This window comes from Ornithorhynchus anatinus, chromosome 7 (genome assembly GCF_004115215.2).
Source record: "Ornithorhynchus anatinus isolate Pmale09 chromosome 7, mOrnAna1.pri.v4, whole genome shotgun sequence".
NCBI lineage: Eukaryota > Metazoa > Chordata > Mammalia > Monotremata > Ornithorhynchidae > Ornithorhynchus > Ornithorhynchus anatinus.
The window spans coordinates 21,791,559-21,806,760 of record NC_041734.1 but is presented as its reverse complement, the minus strand read 5'-3'; the positions used below and the strand labels follow the sequence as shown (position 1 = coordinate 21,806,760).

The window sequence follows — 15,202 nt, the reverse complement described above, 5'->3', positions numbered from 1 at the left end:
AGGATGGTGATTAGGGTATTTGTTGAGCACCCGTGATGCTTCAAGCACTGTTCTAGATTCTGGCATAGGTACAAGTGAGTCGGGAAGCGGCTCCTGTCCCTCGGGGGCTCGGGGGAGAGAAAACAGGTTTTGAATTCTTATTCTGCAGATGAGGATACTGAGGCATAGAGAAGTGAAGTAGCTTGCCCAGTCACAGGCAGCGGGCAAATGGTTAAACTGGGATTAGAACCCAGGTCCTCTGACTCCCAGGCCTGCCCTCTTTCCGGTAGACCACGTTGCGTCTCCTAATTTAGTGTTAATTTATCTAGGGCCCCCAAGGCAGACCATCCCAGCTAAAGCGTCCTTGGGCTGAAGAAGGCTGGGGTGGGAACGATCCAGTTCTGTCCCCGTCCCCGTCCCCCCCCCCCCAAAAAAAAATGGACACTGGAATCTTCAAGAACTTATCTTCCCGTTTCCCCCGATTCTGGCGAAAAGAAGTGATTTCATAAACCACAGCCTTTTCCAAGAATGTAACTATATTGCAAGGTACAGTTTTACCGATCACAGTTGTCCAAATCTTGTTTTTTTCGGGGGAAGGATATTTGTCATTGTTAGTAGCCTGCCGTTAGTGAGCAATATAAGGAAACAGGCACAATTATGGAAGAGAAGCATAAATAGCAGAGATTCCCCCAGGAATCAGTACTATAATAACTGATAACGTTTTCCAAACAATCTGGAGGAAATACATGGTGAAGTCTATAAGCTTGCAGATGGTATTGAACTCTTTTAGATGGTGCAGTGCTGGGCTAAGAGGGTGTGATGCAGAAAAATCTCACAAAATAGAGCCGGGGGGGGGGGGGGGGGGGGGGGGGGGGGGGAGAAAAATGGCAGCTGAGCCCCAGAATTGACAAGTGTCAGGTAACGCATCTTGGAGAGAATCCATCAGCACTCTAACTTTGTAAGGGTGGGTTCTGAGCTCTCAGTTCCAACTTGCCGAAGAGATCTCATCGCTGCTGTCCTCTGTTCTGTCAATTTACTGTCCCATTTGCGGTAGCAGGCAAAAAGGACAAAGCGAATGGGGCAATATCAGATGCAGCTTTGAAGAACAGCATAATTTTCCACATTTAAAAGTATGGCACCCCCGCACTCGGAATCCTTTTTCATCCAGTGCAGTTGAGCAGCCGGACTTCTTTACCTCAAAGCTGTGCAGCCGAAAACATCAGTAGGTCAAGAAGGGTTTGGGTAGATTCGTGGTTGAACACCCCTCAGTGGGTCATTAGAGAGTAAGTTGGGAATGTAGTAGGGGCAAGTTAAGTAATGGGGTCATTTATTCAGTGGTATTTATTAACCGCTTACTGTGTGCAGAGCATTGTACTGAGCGCTTGGGAAAGTGTAATACAACAATAAACAGTGTGAGGGCAGTTAGCGGGCCGTGTCCCCCAGGCGTCCCCCGGGTCCACTCTCAAAGACAGCCCGGCCCCGACCCATTATGGTTTGGGGAAAGCCCGGTTTTGCTTTAACTGGCGTGAAATTGTGTGACGAACAACAGAACGCAGAAGTGAGGCAGAGGGAAGTAAGGTGACCTGGCCTTTACTTCTTTTTGTTTAATGGAAAATAAATTCCTTTGGGCTACATGCCCGTGTGGAAATTTGACAGGCCCTCCATCTGGGGCTTTTTATTTGAAAGTCAAGATTGTGATCTCGGACTTGAAGTTAGCAGACGATCGGCCCCTCATAATCAATTTTGAGTGTTCGGCGAACCGTGGGAATTTTTGCATGCAAAGTGTTTTGAGTGCGTGCTCCTGTACGTTTCTTTTCTCACTGACGATAACCCAGATTTCCCGGCACGCTTTTGATCGGGGCTATTTATTGAACAACTGAGTATAGAACTCTGCACTAGGAGTTTGGGGAAGTTTCCCCAGGTCTTTTTTTTTTTTTTTTTAATGGTATCTGACAAGCGCTTGCTATGTGCCAGACACTGTCCTAAGTGCTGGGTACATACAGACTGGACACCATCCCTGGGGCTAGCCATCTGAATTCCCACTTTACAGACAGAGTAACTGGGGCCCAAAGAAGAGAAGTGACTTGCCCAAGGTCACATAGCAGACAAGCGGTGGAGCCAGGATTAGAATCCAGGTCCTCGGACCCCCAGGCTGGTGGCTCTTTCCGCTAGATGACACAGCTTCCCGTGGCGTAATGGGTGCGTTCCAGGCTTTCCATCTCCCCAGGCCATTCCGTGCCCGGTCCACTGACGCCTTAATTGGTCTCAAGGCATTCCTCAGGGTCTGGGCACACTGATTCCTGGGCGAAGAGGCGAGAGCAGGATGGTTAGAACCTCTTGGAAAGGGTCTTTCCCTATCTGGGCTAGGATTCCTCGCCAATTAGACCTGGAGAGATTGCAATCTCCTCCTCTTCCACCAAAAAAATACCACCTGTGCCTGCAACCTCATCCTAATCCTTCTACCCTCTGAGGTTCAATTCCCCTATCTGAAATCTATTTTTATATGTCACCCCCTGTAGAGTCTAAGCGCTTTAAGGGCAGAGCTCATGTCTACCAACTCTAGACGGTGAACTTGTTATGGGCAGGGAGTGTTTCTGTTTGTTGTTATAGTGTACTCTCCCAAGCACGTAGTTCAGTGCTTTGCACAAAGTAAGTGCTCAGAAAGTATGATCGGATGGATGACGAACTCTCTTGACACAGTTAGCGCCCAAATATGATAGGAGAAGCAACGTGGCTTAGCGGAAAGAGCACGGCCTTGGGATTTAGAGGTCGTGGGTTCAAATGCCGACTCCGCCACTTGTCAGCTGTGTGGCTTTGGGTAAGTCACTTAACTTCTCTGTGCCTCAGTAACCTCATCTGTAAAATGGGGATTAAGACTGTGAGCCCCAGGTGGGACAACCTGATTACCTCGTATCTACCTTTGCACTAAGAAAAGTGCTTGACACATAGTAAGCATTTAACAAATACCATCATTATTGTTCTTATTATTATTGGATGAATGAATGAACTATCTTGTAGTGTAACCCCTCCCCGCTCCCATGGTATAAGCTCTCTGCACATGGTATGAGCTCAATACATTCCACTGATTGAATCGCTGCAAAAACTGCTCAAAAAAATCCTCTCGTTATCTGGTTAACGATTCAGTTGCTGGTGGCATCCTTAAGGTACAGGTGGAGTTCCTGCAAATTTTCACTGTATTTAATTTTTCCTCGGGATTAGACCTGTTATAGGGTCGGTATCACTTTTAGTGCCTTTGCAAGTCGACTGACCAGATCTTTCTCTCCCCTCTTTTAGTCTGACCTGAAATGTGTCCAGGATGCCAAAGGAGGTTCTTTCTACCGAGACCACTGCCCTGTTCTAGGTATGTTAGTGGGGAAGTGTAGTTTATTAAATGAGCCCTGAACCTTACAGTTAATCTTCTGAATTGAATTAGTTTACGTAGTAGTTATCGTTGAAGTGGAGTTCACTCGTTTTTTTTTTTAATCCATTTTTCCAGTGCTTTTTGTAGTTTTGTCTTTTAAATGTTGGCGTCCTTTTCATTGGCTGAAAAAACTAGCTCCTTTTCCCAGTGGATTTACAGGTCCACCTCCCCACTCCAAAAAGCTAAACTGGGTGATGTATTTTAGGGTTGATTCAGCATGTAAAACACATATAAAAAGTGAAACTCAAAAGTCCTGTGAGAGAAAGGGGAATTGTAAAGCCAAGCTCAACAGCTAGATCGGACTCCACAAAAACTTAAGGGGCCGAGCAGCTTTGCTTTGAGTCCCCAGGAGTGAAGCTCTTCTTCTGATGTTCTCTCTCGGCTCTCTGTCTCACCGACTGGTGAAAGCTGGGCCGGCCCATCTGGAAGAAAGATGGGGGATGGAGAGGGAAGAGGCTCATTCATAGCCGGGGGCAACTAGAGAAGCCTCTTTCCTCAACTGAATCCCCTAAAGGCTGAAGGTTTTCCCCATGAAATGTCTTAACCGGGTTCATTCTGGCTTGAACTTGACACAGATCTTTCTACTGCTTATGGGGCAATCTAAATAATGCTATCTGGTAATCATGATTGTCTTGCAGTTTGGAAAGGCTTTCCTCCAAGTCCTCTACAAGCGTATACATTCTTCTATTTTATCGCTATTTTTTAATGCTTTAAATACTGGTAGAAATCCCCATTTTCATTGCAGATTACCCGGGAGTTTATGGTAAAAATAAATCTTGGAGGTTCAGCAGTCCTGTCTACTTAAGGGGGGTTGGACCTGCCTTCCTTTTTTAGTTATGGCACCTTGCCACTTGAACATGTAACTTCTTCACTTCGCCCGAGGTGCTTCCGGCCGTAATTTCCACGTGAGTGCCTATGACAGATTTGTCTTTTCAATTTCAGGTGAGCAGAATGGTAACCGAAATCCTGGTGGGCTTCAGATTGGTGATCTAGTGAACATAGATCTCGATCTGGAAATTGTCCAGTCTTTACAGCATGGTCACGGAGGATGGACTGACGGCATGTTTGAGACTCTAACCACGACCGGCACAGTTTGTGGCATTGACGAAGATCACGACATTGTAGTGCAGTACCCGAGCGGCAACAGGTTGGTGTTAGAAGGGTGAAAATTCTTCGTTTCTGAGGAATGACGTAGGACTTCTCCCCGGAGGAAAGGCCCTTGAAAGAGGCAAATAAACTACAGGCTGTGATCAGTCCTTTTTCAAAACTTTTAAGGGATAAAACGAGGATAAAGTCTTTAAGTAGTGCTCTTAGAGACAGAACAAGGTACGTGAAAATAAATGGTGAAGATGGGTGGTCCAAGAGGGGCAGAAGAGACTGGGGATTAAAGGCATTCAGGGTGAATTTGGTGGAGGTTTGTGAGTGCCCAGTGTCCCGCTATTATTTAAAAATGTAATAGAGAGGACCTGGTGCAGGGAATGTGTGGGAGTACCACTCTGGAGTAGTGACCAATTAAATTGGTCAATTAAAACCTAATTTTCTTCTTAAGACTGGAAAATAATCAAAATGAGAAGCCTTTAAGAACAGGAAACTCAGAAACATGGATCCTTGTAAGGAAGAAGCCTAAGGGAGTACCTGAAGTCATCTATTAGAAACCTGGGGGCTATTGATAAATGCTGTATTTTGAAGTCCAGGTAAACCGTGGACCGCAGTACAGAGAAACCCCAGGGAATCAAACAGAAGACCCTTCCAGGCAACAGGCAGGATGTGACAGATCGAGAGGAAAAATGTCCTCCTCCGAAGAGGAATGCCCATCTAAAGTGAAGCGAACAGGGTAGCCGATCAGAGAGCGGCAGGCCAGATGCAAACAGGAAATGAGTCAGGTGAAAGGAGAGTTGGCACAGCACCTTGCAAGGGATGCCAAAGCTAATAAAAAATACACAGTTCCAGTCTGTGAAAAGCCAGAACATGGCGTAAGAGATGTCATCAGAAATGAAAAGGAGGGAACCAAGAGCTCGGTGAGTTCTTTATTGTGGTCTTCCCTGTGAACCCCTTACAGATTCACACACCTAAATGGTCTTTTGTAGCAAACGGGACCGAATACCTGGATCAAACTGTGGTGACCACGGGAGGCTTTCGAGCAAATTGAGAAACTAAATCTGAACAAATTGCTGGGCCCGGACAGCAACCGCTCAAGAGTTCCGAAGGACCTCGGCGGGGAACTTGTCCAACTCTTGGCGAGAGTGTGTAGCCTGTCTTTGCCATTAGCTAATTATTGGATGTAACTCCCCTCTCTAGAAGGGTGTCACAGGTGATCCGGAGAATTCTAGCCTGGGAAGTCTCACTTCTATAACTGGCAAATTTGGAAACAGTTAAATACAGAGCTAGGCAACCTTTAAAAAAACATAACCGCTTGGAAGACGGTATAGTTTCTGTAAGGGGAAATCAAACCTCACTAATGTTGTTATTCTCTTCCAAGAGCTAATAAGCGAGTGGTTAGAGGGAAACTGGTGGACATACTGTAGGATTTTCAGTAGAATAATAATAGTATTTCTTAAGCGCTTACTATGTGCCAGGCACTGTACTAAGTGCCGGGTGGATACAGACAAATCAGGTTGGACACAGTCCCTGTCCCGCCTCGGTCTCACAGTCTTATTCCCCATTTTCCAGATGAGGTACCTGAGGCACAGTGAAGTGACTTGTCGAAGGTCACGCAGCAGACAAGTGGTGAAGCTGGGATTAGAACCCATGACCTATCTCCCAGGCCCATTTTCTATCCCCTACGCTATGCTGCTTTTAGAAGACCTTGACGGATTCCACACCGAGGGTGTGTGTGTGTGTGTGTGTGTGTGTGTGTGTGTTTAATTGAATAGTCAGGGAGCATTCAATTATGAATAGAAAATGACCCAAAATATATAAGGAACAAAGGATAGTGATAAATTGTCACTTTTTGTTGGGATGGAGAAATGTAATTAGTGGGATCCCTCAGTGTGAGAGTGCCTGGATTTACATTGTCATAAATGGTATACAGTGAGGGAGTATACAGTGAGATCTTGTAGGCAGGTGATCAGTAAAAACCTACTTTTCTTGTTGAGGAAGACTGGAAAATAATCAAAATGAGAAGCCTTTAAGAACAGGAAACTCAGAAACATGGATCTTTGTAAGGAAGAAGCCTAAGAGAGTATCTGAAGTCCAGGAAAGCGTGGACCACAGTACAGAGAAACCCCAGGGAATCAAACAGAAATGGGTGAATGGGTAAAATCCTTCCATAGGTGAAATGCCACGCATTTGTGGGGCTACACCATAGGAAAGCTCTGGAGAAATCGGCATATTTGCTTCAGCGGGTGTACTTGGGGGAAGAATGATCCAAAGTACAATTCAATATAATAACTTGGACGACTCAGGAAAGAGTCACTGTTGCCTTCCCTTTTAAATTGCCTGTCTAGCGATGGAAGCCAAAAAAGCCAAACAAATCCTAGGCATAGGAAAGGGATTAGAAAACAGATGACCTCATTTTAGCTTGCTAGAGAACTCTGGTGCTTCCTTACATGCTGTTGTGCAGGACCCTGGTCACTGCAGCTTAGAAAGGACGTAGCGGAGCTGGCGACGGTACGAGAGAGGGCACTCGGAATGAACAAGGGGAGCGAAGCCCGTCGGCCGAGAGAGTGAGCGGGAAAGGTTCGGACTCCGCCTCCTGGAGAAGCGAAGTCTAAGGGGGTGGGGAATAAGTGAACAGGATGGTGAAGGGTGAGGTTGAGGAACGTGGAATTGTTGTTCATCAAATTCGAAAGCGTCTGGATGAGGGAACACCCAGTGCAGCGTGGCTCGGTGGAGAGAGCCCGGGCTTGGGAGTCAGAGGTCATGGGTTCGAATCCCGGCTCTGCCACTTGTCAGCTGTGTGTCTGTGGGCAAGTCACTTCTCTGTGCCTCAGTTACCTCATCTGTAAAATGGGAATTAAGACTGTGAGCCTCATGTGGGACAATTGATTACCCTCTATCTACCCCAGCGCTTAGAACAGTGCTCTGCACATAGTAAGTGCTTAACAAATACCAACATTATTATATATTGAAGGAGGTAAGTTCAAAGCAAACAGAGGGACGCTTTACCCAGCGCTTGGTAGTCTTAGAATTCATTACCACCGGGAGTCATGTGGACATGAACTAGCAGAGGTTCCAGAGGGGTCTAGTTCCCGGCGCTTCCAGCTGCGCTTGGCAAACAGCAAGTGCTTAACAAATACCGTTAGCGGTTATTATGATGATAAATTCATCGATGAGGAGTCCATAATTTGTTACTAGAGGGAGAGTTAGGGTTGTAGAGCAGAAAGAGGAATTTTAAATATTTTCTTTTCCTGCATTAGGATCAGTGATAAGGGTGGTAGCCATCTGGCAGGTTTTGAAAAGGATCCTGGTTCTGCTTTTGGAGGGAAAATCCTGGGCTGTTGGTCTGCACGGCAATTTGTCTTTGCTTATGGTCTCGCGTTCTTAATAGAAACAAGTCCTTCTCCCCCAACAGCCCCAACGTGAATTGGCAGACAGAAACCTCTGGGGATATACTTGGTCTTGTTCGCCTCTTTATGCATAGAGGACAGTAGAATTCAGTTGTTTCTTTCGGTAATAACAAAACCCTGTGTAAGCTTTATAAATCACAAGCTCTGATTTGTTGACGTTCTTTGAAAAATTTCTCCCCTTTTTTCCTTTTTGAAAAAACGAAACCAAACCCCCCAAAACCCCAAACTCATTGGTTGCTTAACGTTAAGGAGCGAAATTAGAAGTTTTGATTTTAATTATCGACATTCTAGGTGGACCTTCAATCCAGCTGTTCTCACTAAAGCCAACGTGGTCCGAAGCGGGGACGCTGCTCAGGGGGCCGAAGGGGGCAGTTCACAATTTCAAGTTGGCGACCTTGTACAAGTTTGTTACGATCTAGAACGAATTAAGCTTCTGCAAAGAGGCCATGGCGAGTGGGCGGAAGCTATGCTGCCTGTAAGTATTCCCAATCTGGCTTGTGTATATAGACTTGGTAGAGGTGTACTTCATTCCATTTGTTGAAATTCTGAAACATTTGAACCTCGAAGTGTAAGTTAGCAGCAGTTTCTTCAGGATTAGTGTCTTCTGTGGCGTTTAATTCATGCTTCTACCGTCTCTTCTTCCTCCTTTCATTCGCCTCCTTCTCCCTACCTTTTTCCTCTTTCCCTTGCCTTCTTCCTCCCTCCCTCAACCTTCTTCCTTCTTTTCCCAGCATTTTTCAGTTAAAATGAATGAATGGGATAGGCAAGCAAGGAGAGTAGATATTTTTCAGCCAAGGACATTCCAAAGCCAGCTTGCTTCCTCACCAAATGGTTGTGGCAGATCTCCTGCTGTTTTTCATCCCGAGCACCGGGAATATGAATGTGTTTATTTTCAAAAGTAAGGGAGTCAGGGGACCTGGATGCTAATTTCGGCTCTGCCACCTGCCTGCTGTGTGATCTCGGCAAGTCACTTCCCTTATCTGGGCCTCACGTTCCCCATCCGTGAAATGGAGGTTGAATTCCTGGTCTCTCTCTCCCTCCTTAGCCTGTGAACCCTCTGTGGGACAAGGACTGAGTCCAGCCTGATGGTCTTGTAAATGTCTCAGCGCTTAGTACAGTGTTCGCTTGGCACATAGTAACTGCTTAACAAATTCCGTAATTATTCCTTTTAGCAGAAAAGCACAAGAGGTAAAATATAAGCAGGTGGTCACTATTTTCTCTTTTCCTCCTGAGGGCGAAACTGCTCTCTCTAATAAAAGGATCTGGAAATTCTTCATCCAGTAGCACTTCAGTTTATCGTGCGGGTGTCGTTCGAAGGCCTCTGTCTCATCACCGTTGCCGCACTTAAATTCCCCGAGGTCAAATGTTTGTTTCCTACTATTTTACACTCTCCCAGCTGATGCCAGGCACACCTAGGGCCCGGGAGAGAATGTGGGCGGGAGCGAGGTCCTGCAGAGGCTAACCTGCTCCATCACAGCCAGGCCCCGGGCAGTGGAGGTCATAGAGTCCTGGGTGGGGGCAAGGTGCAGCAGGGACTCACCAGAAGGGGCAGGAGAAAGAAACGAACACAGGTCCACACTGAGTTACAGAGTGACCAAGACCTGCAAGGTAGAGAGGCAGAAGCAAATGGAAAGAGAGGCAGAAACAGACCCGGAAAGGGAGAAATGCGCAGAGAGAAGCAGAAAGATGGACTTTAGTAGAGATGATTCAGAGAGAAAGAAGGTTTCAGCGGTTGTAATCAGGATGGCCGGTTTTCCCCTTCAAGATTATCCCCTGAGAATACCAGGCATCCATTTTAAAAAATGAAAAAACAATTTTCTGCCCCACAGTAAATGAATAGTTTGATAGATGAATTCTGTTTTATAGGTTAAACTATAAGGCTCTGCTCTTTCGTCTTTTCCGTAGACCTTAGGAAAAGTTGGCCGGGTTCAGCAGATATATTCTGACAGCGATCTGAAGGTGGAAGTTTGTGGAACCTCTTGGACGTACAATCCGGCAGCGGTTTCCAAGGTGGCGTCGGCAGGATCGGCGATTAGCAACGCATCTGGGGGTGTGTTTTTGTCTTGCGTTCTAACAAGATTTATTTTTCAAAAGCTTTTCGAGGAAGAAGCTGCGAGCCAAACTGTAGTCGACGGGGAGGTTCTGGGCATTAGGTAGGAAAATGTGGTGGTGTGGGATCTTTTCACTGATGCTCCGAGCATTGTGCTGGATCAAGCCAGAGAATGCGTGTGGCTGAATCCTGCCGCGTCCAGGAAGCCGCCTGACCATCCGGGGCTGGGTGGGTTGGCCGTCTTCCCCTGAAGCGTTTGGGGCTCTTGGTTCGGCCGCCCCAAGTGATCAGCGGACCCGTGTTAAGTGGCAGATTTTGCCGGAGAAGGTGGGGAGAACTGTGGTCCTCCCCTTGCGTTGGCTGGCTGGGTTGGGCTGGGATGGAAAGCACAGAGCTGTCAGGGTTTGCCAAAATTAAAAAAAAAGCAGCCGCCGCTGCTATTGCCAGAGCCTCCAGTTGCCGAGGGTATTTGGCCTTGACCACCAGAATATACTTGACCAAAGCCAGGCATGAGGCAATCTTAAACGTGGGGCGGTGGCATTGATTGAATCCAGATTTCAGCCTAAAATAGAAGTCTCCTAAAAGATCACGCGATAGCATAGTCAACTGTTGTAATCACTGGAGGAGCTAGTTGGGAAAGAGAGGCAGGGAATGTGTCTACCAACACTGTTTTATTGTCCTCTCCCAACTGCTTAGTATAGTGCTCTGCACACAGAAAGTGCTCGTTAAATGCCAGTGATTGATTGGTAGAAGATTCCCGTGACCAAGAGTTTGAAATTTTTTCAAGTTGGACCCACTATTCTTCTGAAGATCTTCAAGCCTTTAGAAGCCCATGCTTTCTGTTTTAGACTCAAAAGAAAATGTCTCATTTTTCTCATTTTAGTTTTTTGTCAGTTTTCTCGTTCTCATTTCCCAAAATGAGAAAAATTTTCTCCATCTCATTTCAGTGAGTATCTTTAAATTCTATATTATAAATTATTTATAGAATTTTTATATTTATGTTTACGTTCATCTCCCCTGTAGACTGTAAGCTTGTTGTGGGCAGAGAACGTGTCTGCTAATTCTGTTGTACTCTCCCAAGCGCTTAGTACAGAGCTATGCACAAAGTAAGTGCTCATAAAATGCCCTTGATTGTTCGACTGAATAGATTCGTAGTATTTGAGGCATAAATGCTAATTCTGGGAATGTCTTTCTCATGCAGATTTGTATTGTGTTTTCTGAGATTCCTCACCCATGTGAATCAGAAGACACTTGAAAAAGTGATTTAGATGAGTTTTGACAGCTTCTGATGGTGATAGTTATGCATTTTATTAAAGGCTCTCTGAAGCACTGTCTGATAGTAGTATGAAAGGCGACCCAGTGCTCACTGCTGTCAGGACTCTGGGGTCTTCAGGGTGGTGACTTTCCCCTTCTCTTTCCTCACACCATATTTTTATTTTGTTTATTAAATATTCGTCCTTGTTTTAATATTTCACTGTTTCATTGCTCCCATTGTGTCGGTCTCCAGCCTCCCATCCCCAAAACACACCCCTGTTTCCCCCCAACACACACACGTCTATAGTCAGAGACTTTCCTTTTGGAGCGACAGGGTCTGTGTCTAATTCACAGCCGTGTACCCGTTCCCACTGTTTAGCACAGTGCCCTGCACACAGCGCTTACTGTGCTAGCAGTGTTGCCGAGTGGACAGAGCTTGGGGCTCCGACTCGGAGGGACCTGGGTTCTAATCCCTGCTCTGCCACTTGTCTGCTGAGTGGCCTTGGGCAAGTCAATTCACTCGTCGGTTACCTCGTCTGTAAAACGAGGAATAAGACTGTGAGCCCTGTATGGGACGTGGACTGTGTCCAACCAGATTACCTCGTATCTACCCCAGGGTTTAGGACAGTGCCTGGCACGTAGAAAGTGCTTAAATGCCATTAAAAAATAAATAATATTATTACTACTGCTGCAGCGCCACTGTGGCCAGGGAGAAGGCCTGTCTTATTGGCATCAAGCAGCCCACGGCCCCTTGGACAAATGGTACGATATTGGAAAGGCTCTGAACTGTTTCTTCTGACGACAGCTGGAGCGATGAGGTGCTCCAGGGCTAGCTCCTCCCAAGAACATTGTACTGCTGCTTTTTTTCATTTTTTCAGCCGAATTTTCACATTCATTTGTTTTCCCTGAGTCTGTCTCTTATCCCCCTACTTCCTTTTTTAGCCTGGAAGGCCAACATGAGCCAGGAACCGTATTTCCTTCAAAGTCCTTGTGCCTGTCCCCAGAACTCAGAACGGTGCTTTGGGCAAAGTTGAGCAGATCCATCAGAAATAATAATAAAATGTAGCAATGATGAATATCACGAGGATGAGCGGGCAAAGGAGCGTTACATTGTTGGTTTTCATGTTTTGAATTTTACATTACGCATTACGTGAACTCGGCCTCAGCAGCTTCATTTTCTGCTTTCAGAGAGACTGTCCCAACTCCTGAAGAAGCTGTTTGAAACCCAAGAATCGGGGGACCTCAATGAAGAGCTAGTCAAAGCTGCTGCCAATGGGGATGTGGCTAAAGTAGAAGACTTGCTGAAGAGACCAGACGTGGACGTAAGCATCTTTATTTTGTCACTTTGTTGTAGTGTATGAAAGTGGCCAGTGCCTTGTCGGAAAGTTTTCATGTGGTTTGCGTACTTTTTCTCGAAGTCACTGGGGATTTCTAGGAGGCATTTGTCTTCTCTTCCAGTGAAGGAAAGTTACGTCCATCCGTGGGTCCTGTAGAGTTGTTTCCTTTTCCTCCTTGCAGTTTTCTTGATAGTTTGCAAAGAGATCTGTTTGGAGGGTTCGAAAGCTCCCTCGCTCAGTCCAAGAGAATGGCTGTGACTAGTTATCTGAGAATCCTCTCCTCTTTGTTTGGTTTTTATACCCTTGAATTTTGAAACCAAAAGTGGACAAGACTCCCTGCTTTCTCAATTGGTATTAATCCCATCTGAAGATCATGTTCAGCAGCACCTGGAATGGGTACGGGCACAGTGCCATTGACGTCTCCGAGAGGTGCTGTTCTGTGATTACAGACTGCATCCGTTCTCCCATTCCAACTGTCTGGCGATACTTGAGATGGGGAGTAAGGGGGACTGGGCGAGAGAGCGTGGAAGGTTCAGTACAGACCATCATTGCTCCTGCCAAAACAACTCAAGCGGGTGTCCTGCTGGTGGTGGGATGTACCTTTCCTCCTTTAACATCATAATACTCACCTGATGGCAAACCCAGGTGCACAGCTATATTTTCATGGACCAAAGAGTGCAAGGGATTCGGTCTCAGTTAAACTCACCGTTGTCAGAATCTTCATCAAGCTGAGGAACAACTGTCCAACTGTGGTTACTGATGCAAAGGGATATGCCCACAGAACCACCACTTCACTACTTAGAGTTTAATCTGCTGTCAGTCAATTCATCCACTTATCAGGAGCACTTAACTGTGCGCAGAGCACTAGACCGAGTGTTTGGGAGAGCCCAATAGGACAGAGTTGACAGACATGTTCCCTGCCCAAAACGAGCATACAGTCTAGAGGGACTGAATGTTGTTCTTCCTTTCGAGTAAGCGCGTAATCATTACCAAAACCTTCCCGGTCTCATCCTAATGTGTTTTTCAACCAATCTAGGTGAAGAAAATTGAATTTTCCTGTTACTATGGGGTGCTCTCCTTTCATAACCGCCCCAATTTTTCTATTTTGACCCACTTACTTCAACTGTCAGGTGATCTATAGAATAGTAATAATGATCTTAATTGTGGTATTTAAGAGCTTATTGTGTGCCGAGGACTGTACTGAGGTCTTGGGTAGGTACAAGATAATCAGGTTGGACACGGTCTCTGTTCCACATGCGGCTCACAGTCTAAGTGGGAGGGAGCAAGGTATTTAATCTCCATTTTACAGATGTGGAAACCGAGGAACAGAGAAGTTGGTATTTGTTAAGCGCTTACTATGTGCCGAGCACCGTTCTAAGCGCTGGGGTAGACATAGGGGAATCGGGTTGTCCCACGTGGGGCTCACAGTCTTAATCCCCATTTTACAGTTGAGGGAACTGAGGCACAGAGAAGTGAAGTGACTCGCCCACAGTCACACAGCCGACAAGTGGCAGAGCTGGGATTCGAACTCATGAGCCCTGACTCCAAAGCTCTTTCCACTGAGCCACGGAAGTGAAGCGGCTTGTTCGAGGTTCCCTAACTCCCAGCCCTGCACCCTTTCCACTAGGCCATTCTGCTTTTCAGTCTTATTTGTTTCAGTTTGGAATTAGATGATAACAATTTTACCGGTTAAAGGAGCCATGTTTTCATTTGTGGCCAGTGAGGTCCATGTAGGTGCCGACTTTTGATTCATTTGATCAGGCGGCGGTATGCCGGGAGGAAGAAAAAGGTTGGGATGGGAGGGAGAAGGCTAGAGAGACCGAGTCAGGACCTGCATTAAGACCGGGTAGAGAGTGAGGAAAGATCTGTCCTCTAACACAATCATATGTTGCATTGGAAATTCAGAATTTAATATTATGTCTAGGAGAACTCTTCCTTTAACTACCACTGTCCTCCTAGTTCTTAGTTTTATTCGGTGTAAGGTGGAACAGAATGGAGATGAAATTCTACCCTTTACTGGCCAAATCGCTTCCTTTTACTGACAGTGGAAAAGGACTCACCGCCTCTCATTTTGAATTTTGGGTGAAGAGGGGGCAGGGATTTGAGAGGGGATGCGGAGGGGACAGATCTATGGTACTGTACTTTTGCAAGCACTTAGTTCAGTGTTCTGCCCACAGTAAGTACTCAATAAATACTATTGGTTGCCTGATTGACAGCCTTCAAAGAGCTTCTCGTTCAGAGTCACCACTTTGAGTCTTTTCAGCTCTGATTGGAAATTCTGAAGTCTTGTCAGACCTGGGGCGAGGTAAACCTGGGAATCCAGCCCAGAAAAGGGTGATGGCGAAATTCTGTGAAATACCGCATGGAGGGAAGATAGCTTGGGGAGGTAAAGCCTGGGGATGATAGTTGGATGTACCTGAGAAGATCAGGGGAGAGCCATTATTACGGGCCAGGTTTGTGCCGGAAGGACAGTGGAAAAGAAGCATGGCCTAATGGAAAGAGCCCAGGCCTGGGGGGTCAGAGGACCTGGATTCTAATCCTGGCTCTGCCACTTGTCTGCTGTGTGACCCGAGGCAAGTCACCTCCCTCCTTTTTGCTTCAGTTATCTTAGAAATGGGGATCAAGACTGTGAGCCCTGAGTGGAACAGGATTT

The 15,202-nt window shown here is 46.2% G+C and overlaps 1 protein-coding gene across 1 annotated transcript in view; it reads left to right on the top strand.

Moving 5' to 3' along the window:
• Window positions 1-15,202, top strand: part of MIB1 (MIB E3 ubiquitin protein ligase 1) — a 119,563-nt gene that overhangs the window by 37,260 nt on the left and 67,101 nt on the right. Inside the window, exons 5-9 of the mRNA XM_029068822.2 lie at window positions 3,274-3,340; window positions 4,343-4,547; window positions 8,200-8,383; window positions 9,814-9,958; window positions 12,401-12,534. Coding sequence (XP_028924655.1) covers window positions 3,274-3,340; window positions 4,343-4,547; window positions 8,200-8,383; window positions 9,814-9,958; window positions 12,401-12,534 — 735 coding nt within the window. The remainder of the gene's footprint in view (window positions 1-3,273; window positions 3,341-4,342; window positions 4,548-8,199; window positions 8,384-9,813; window positions 9,959-12,400; window positions 12,535-15,202) is intronic.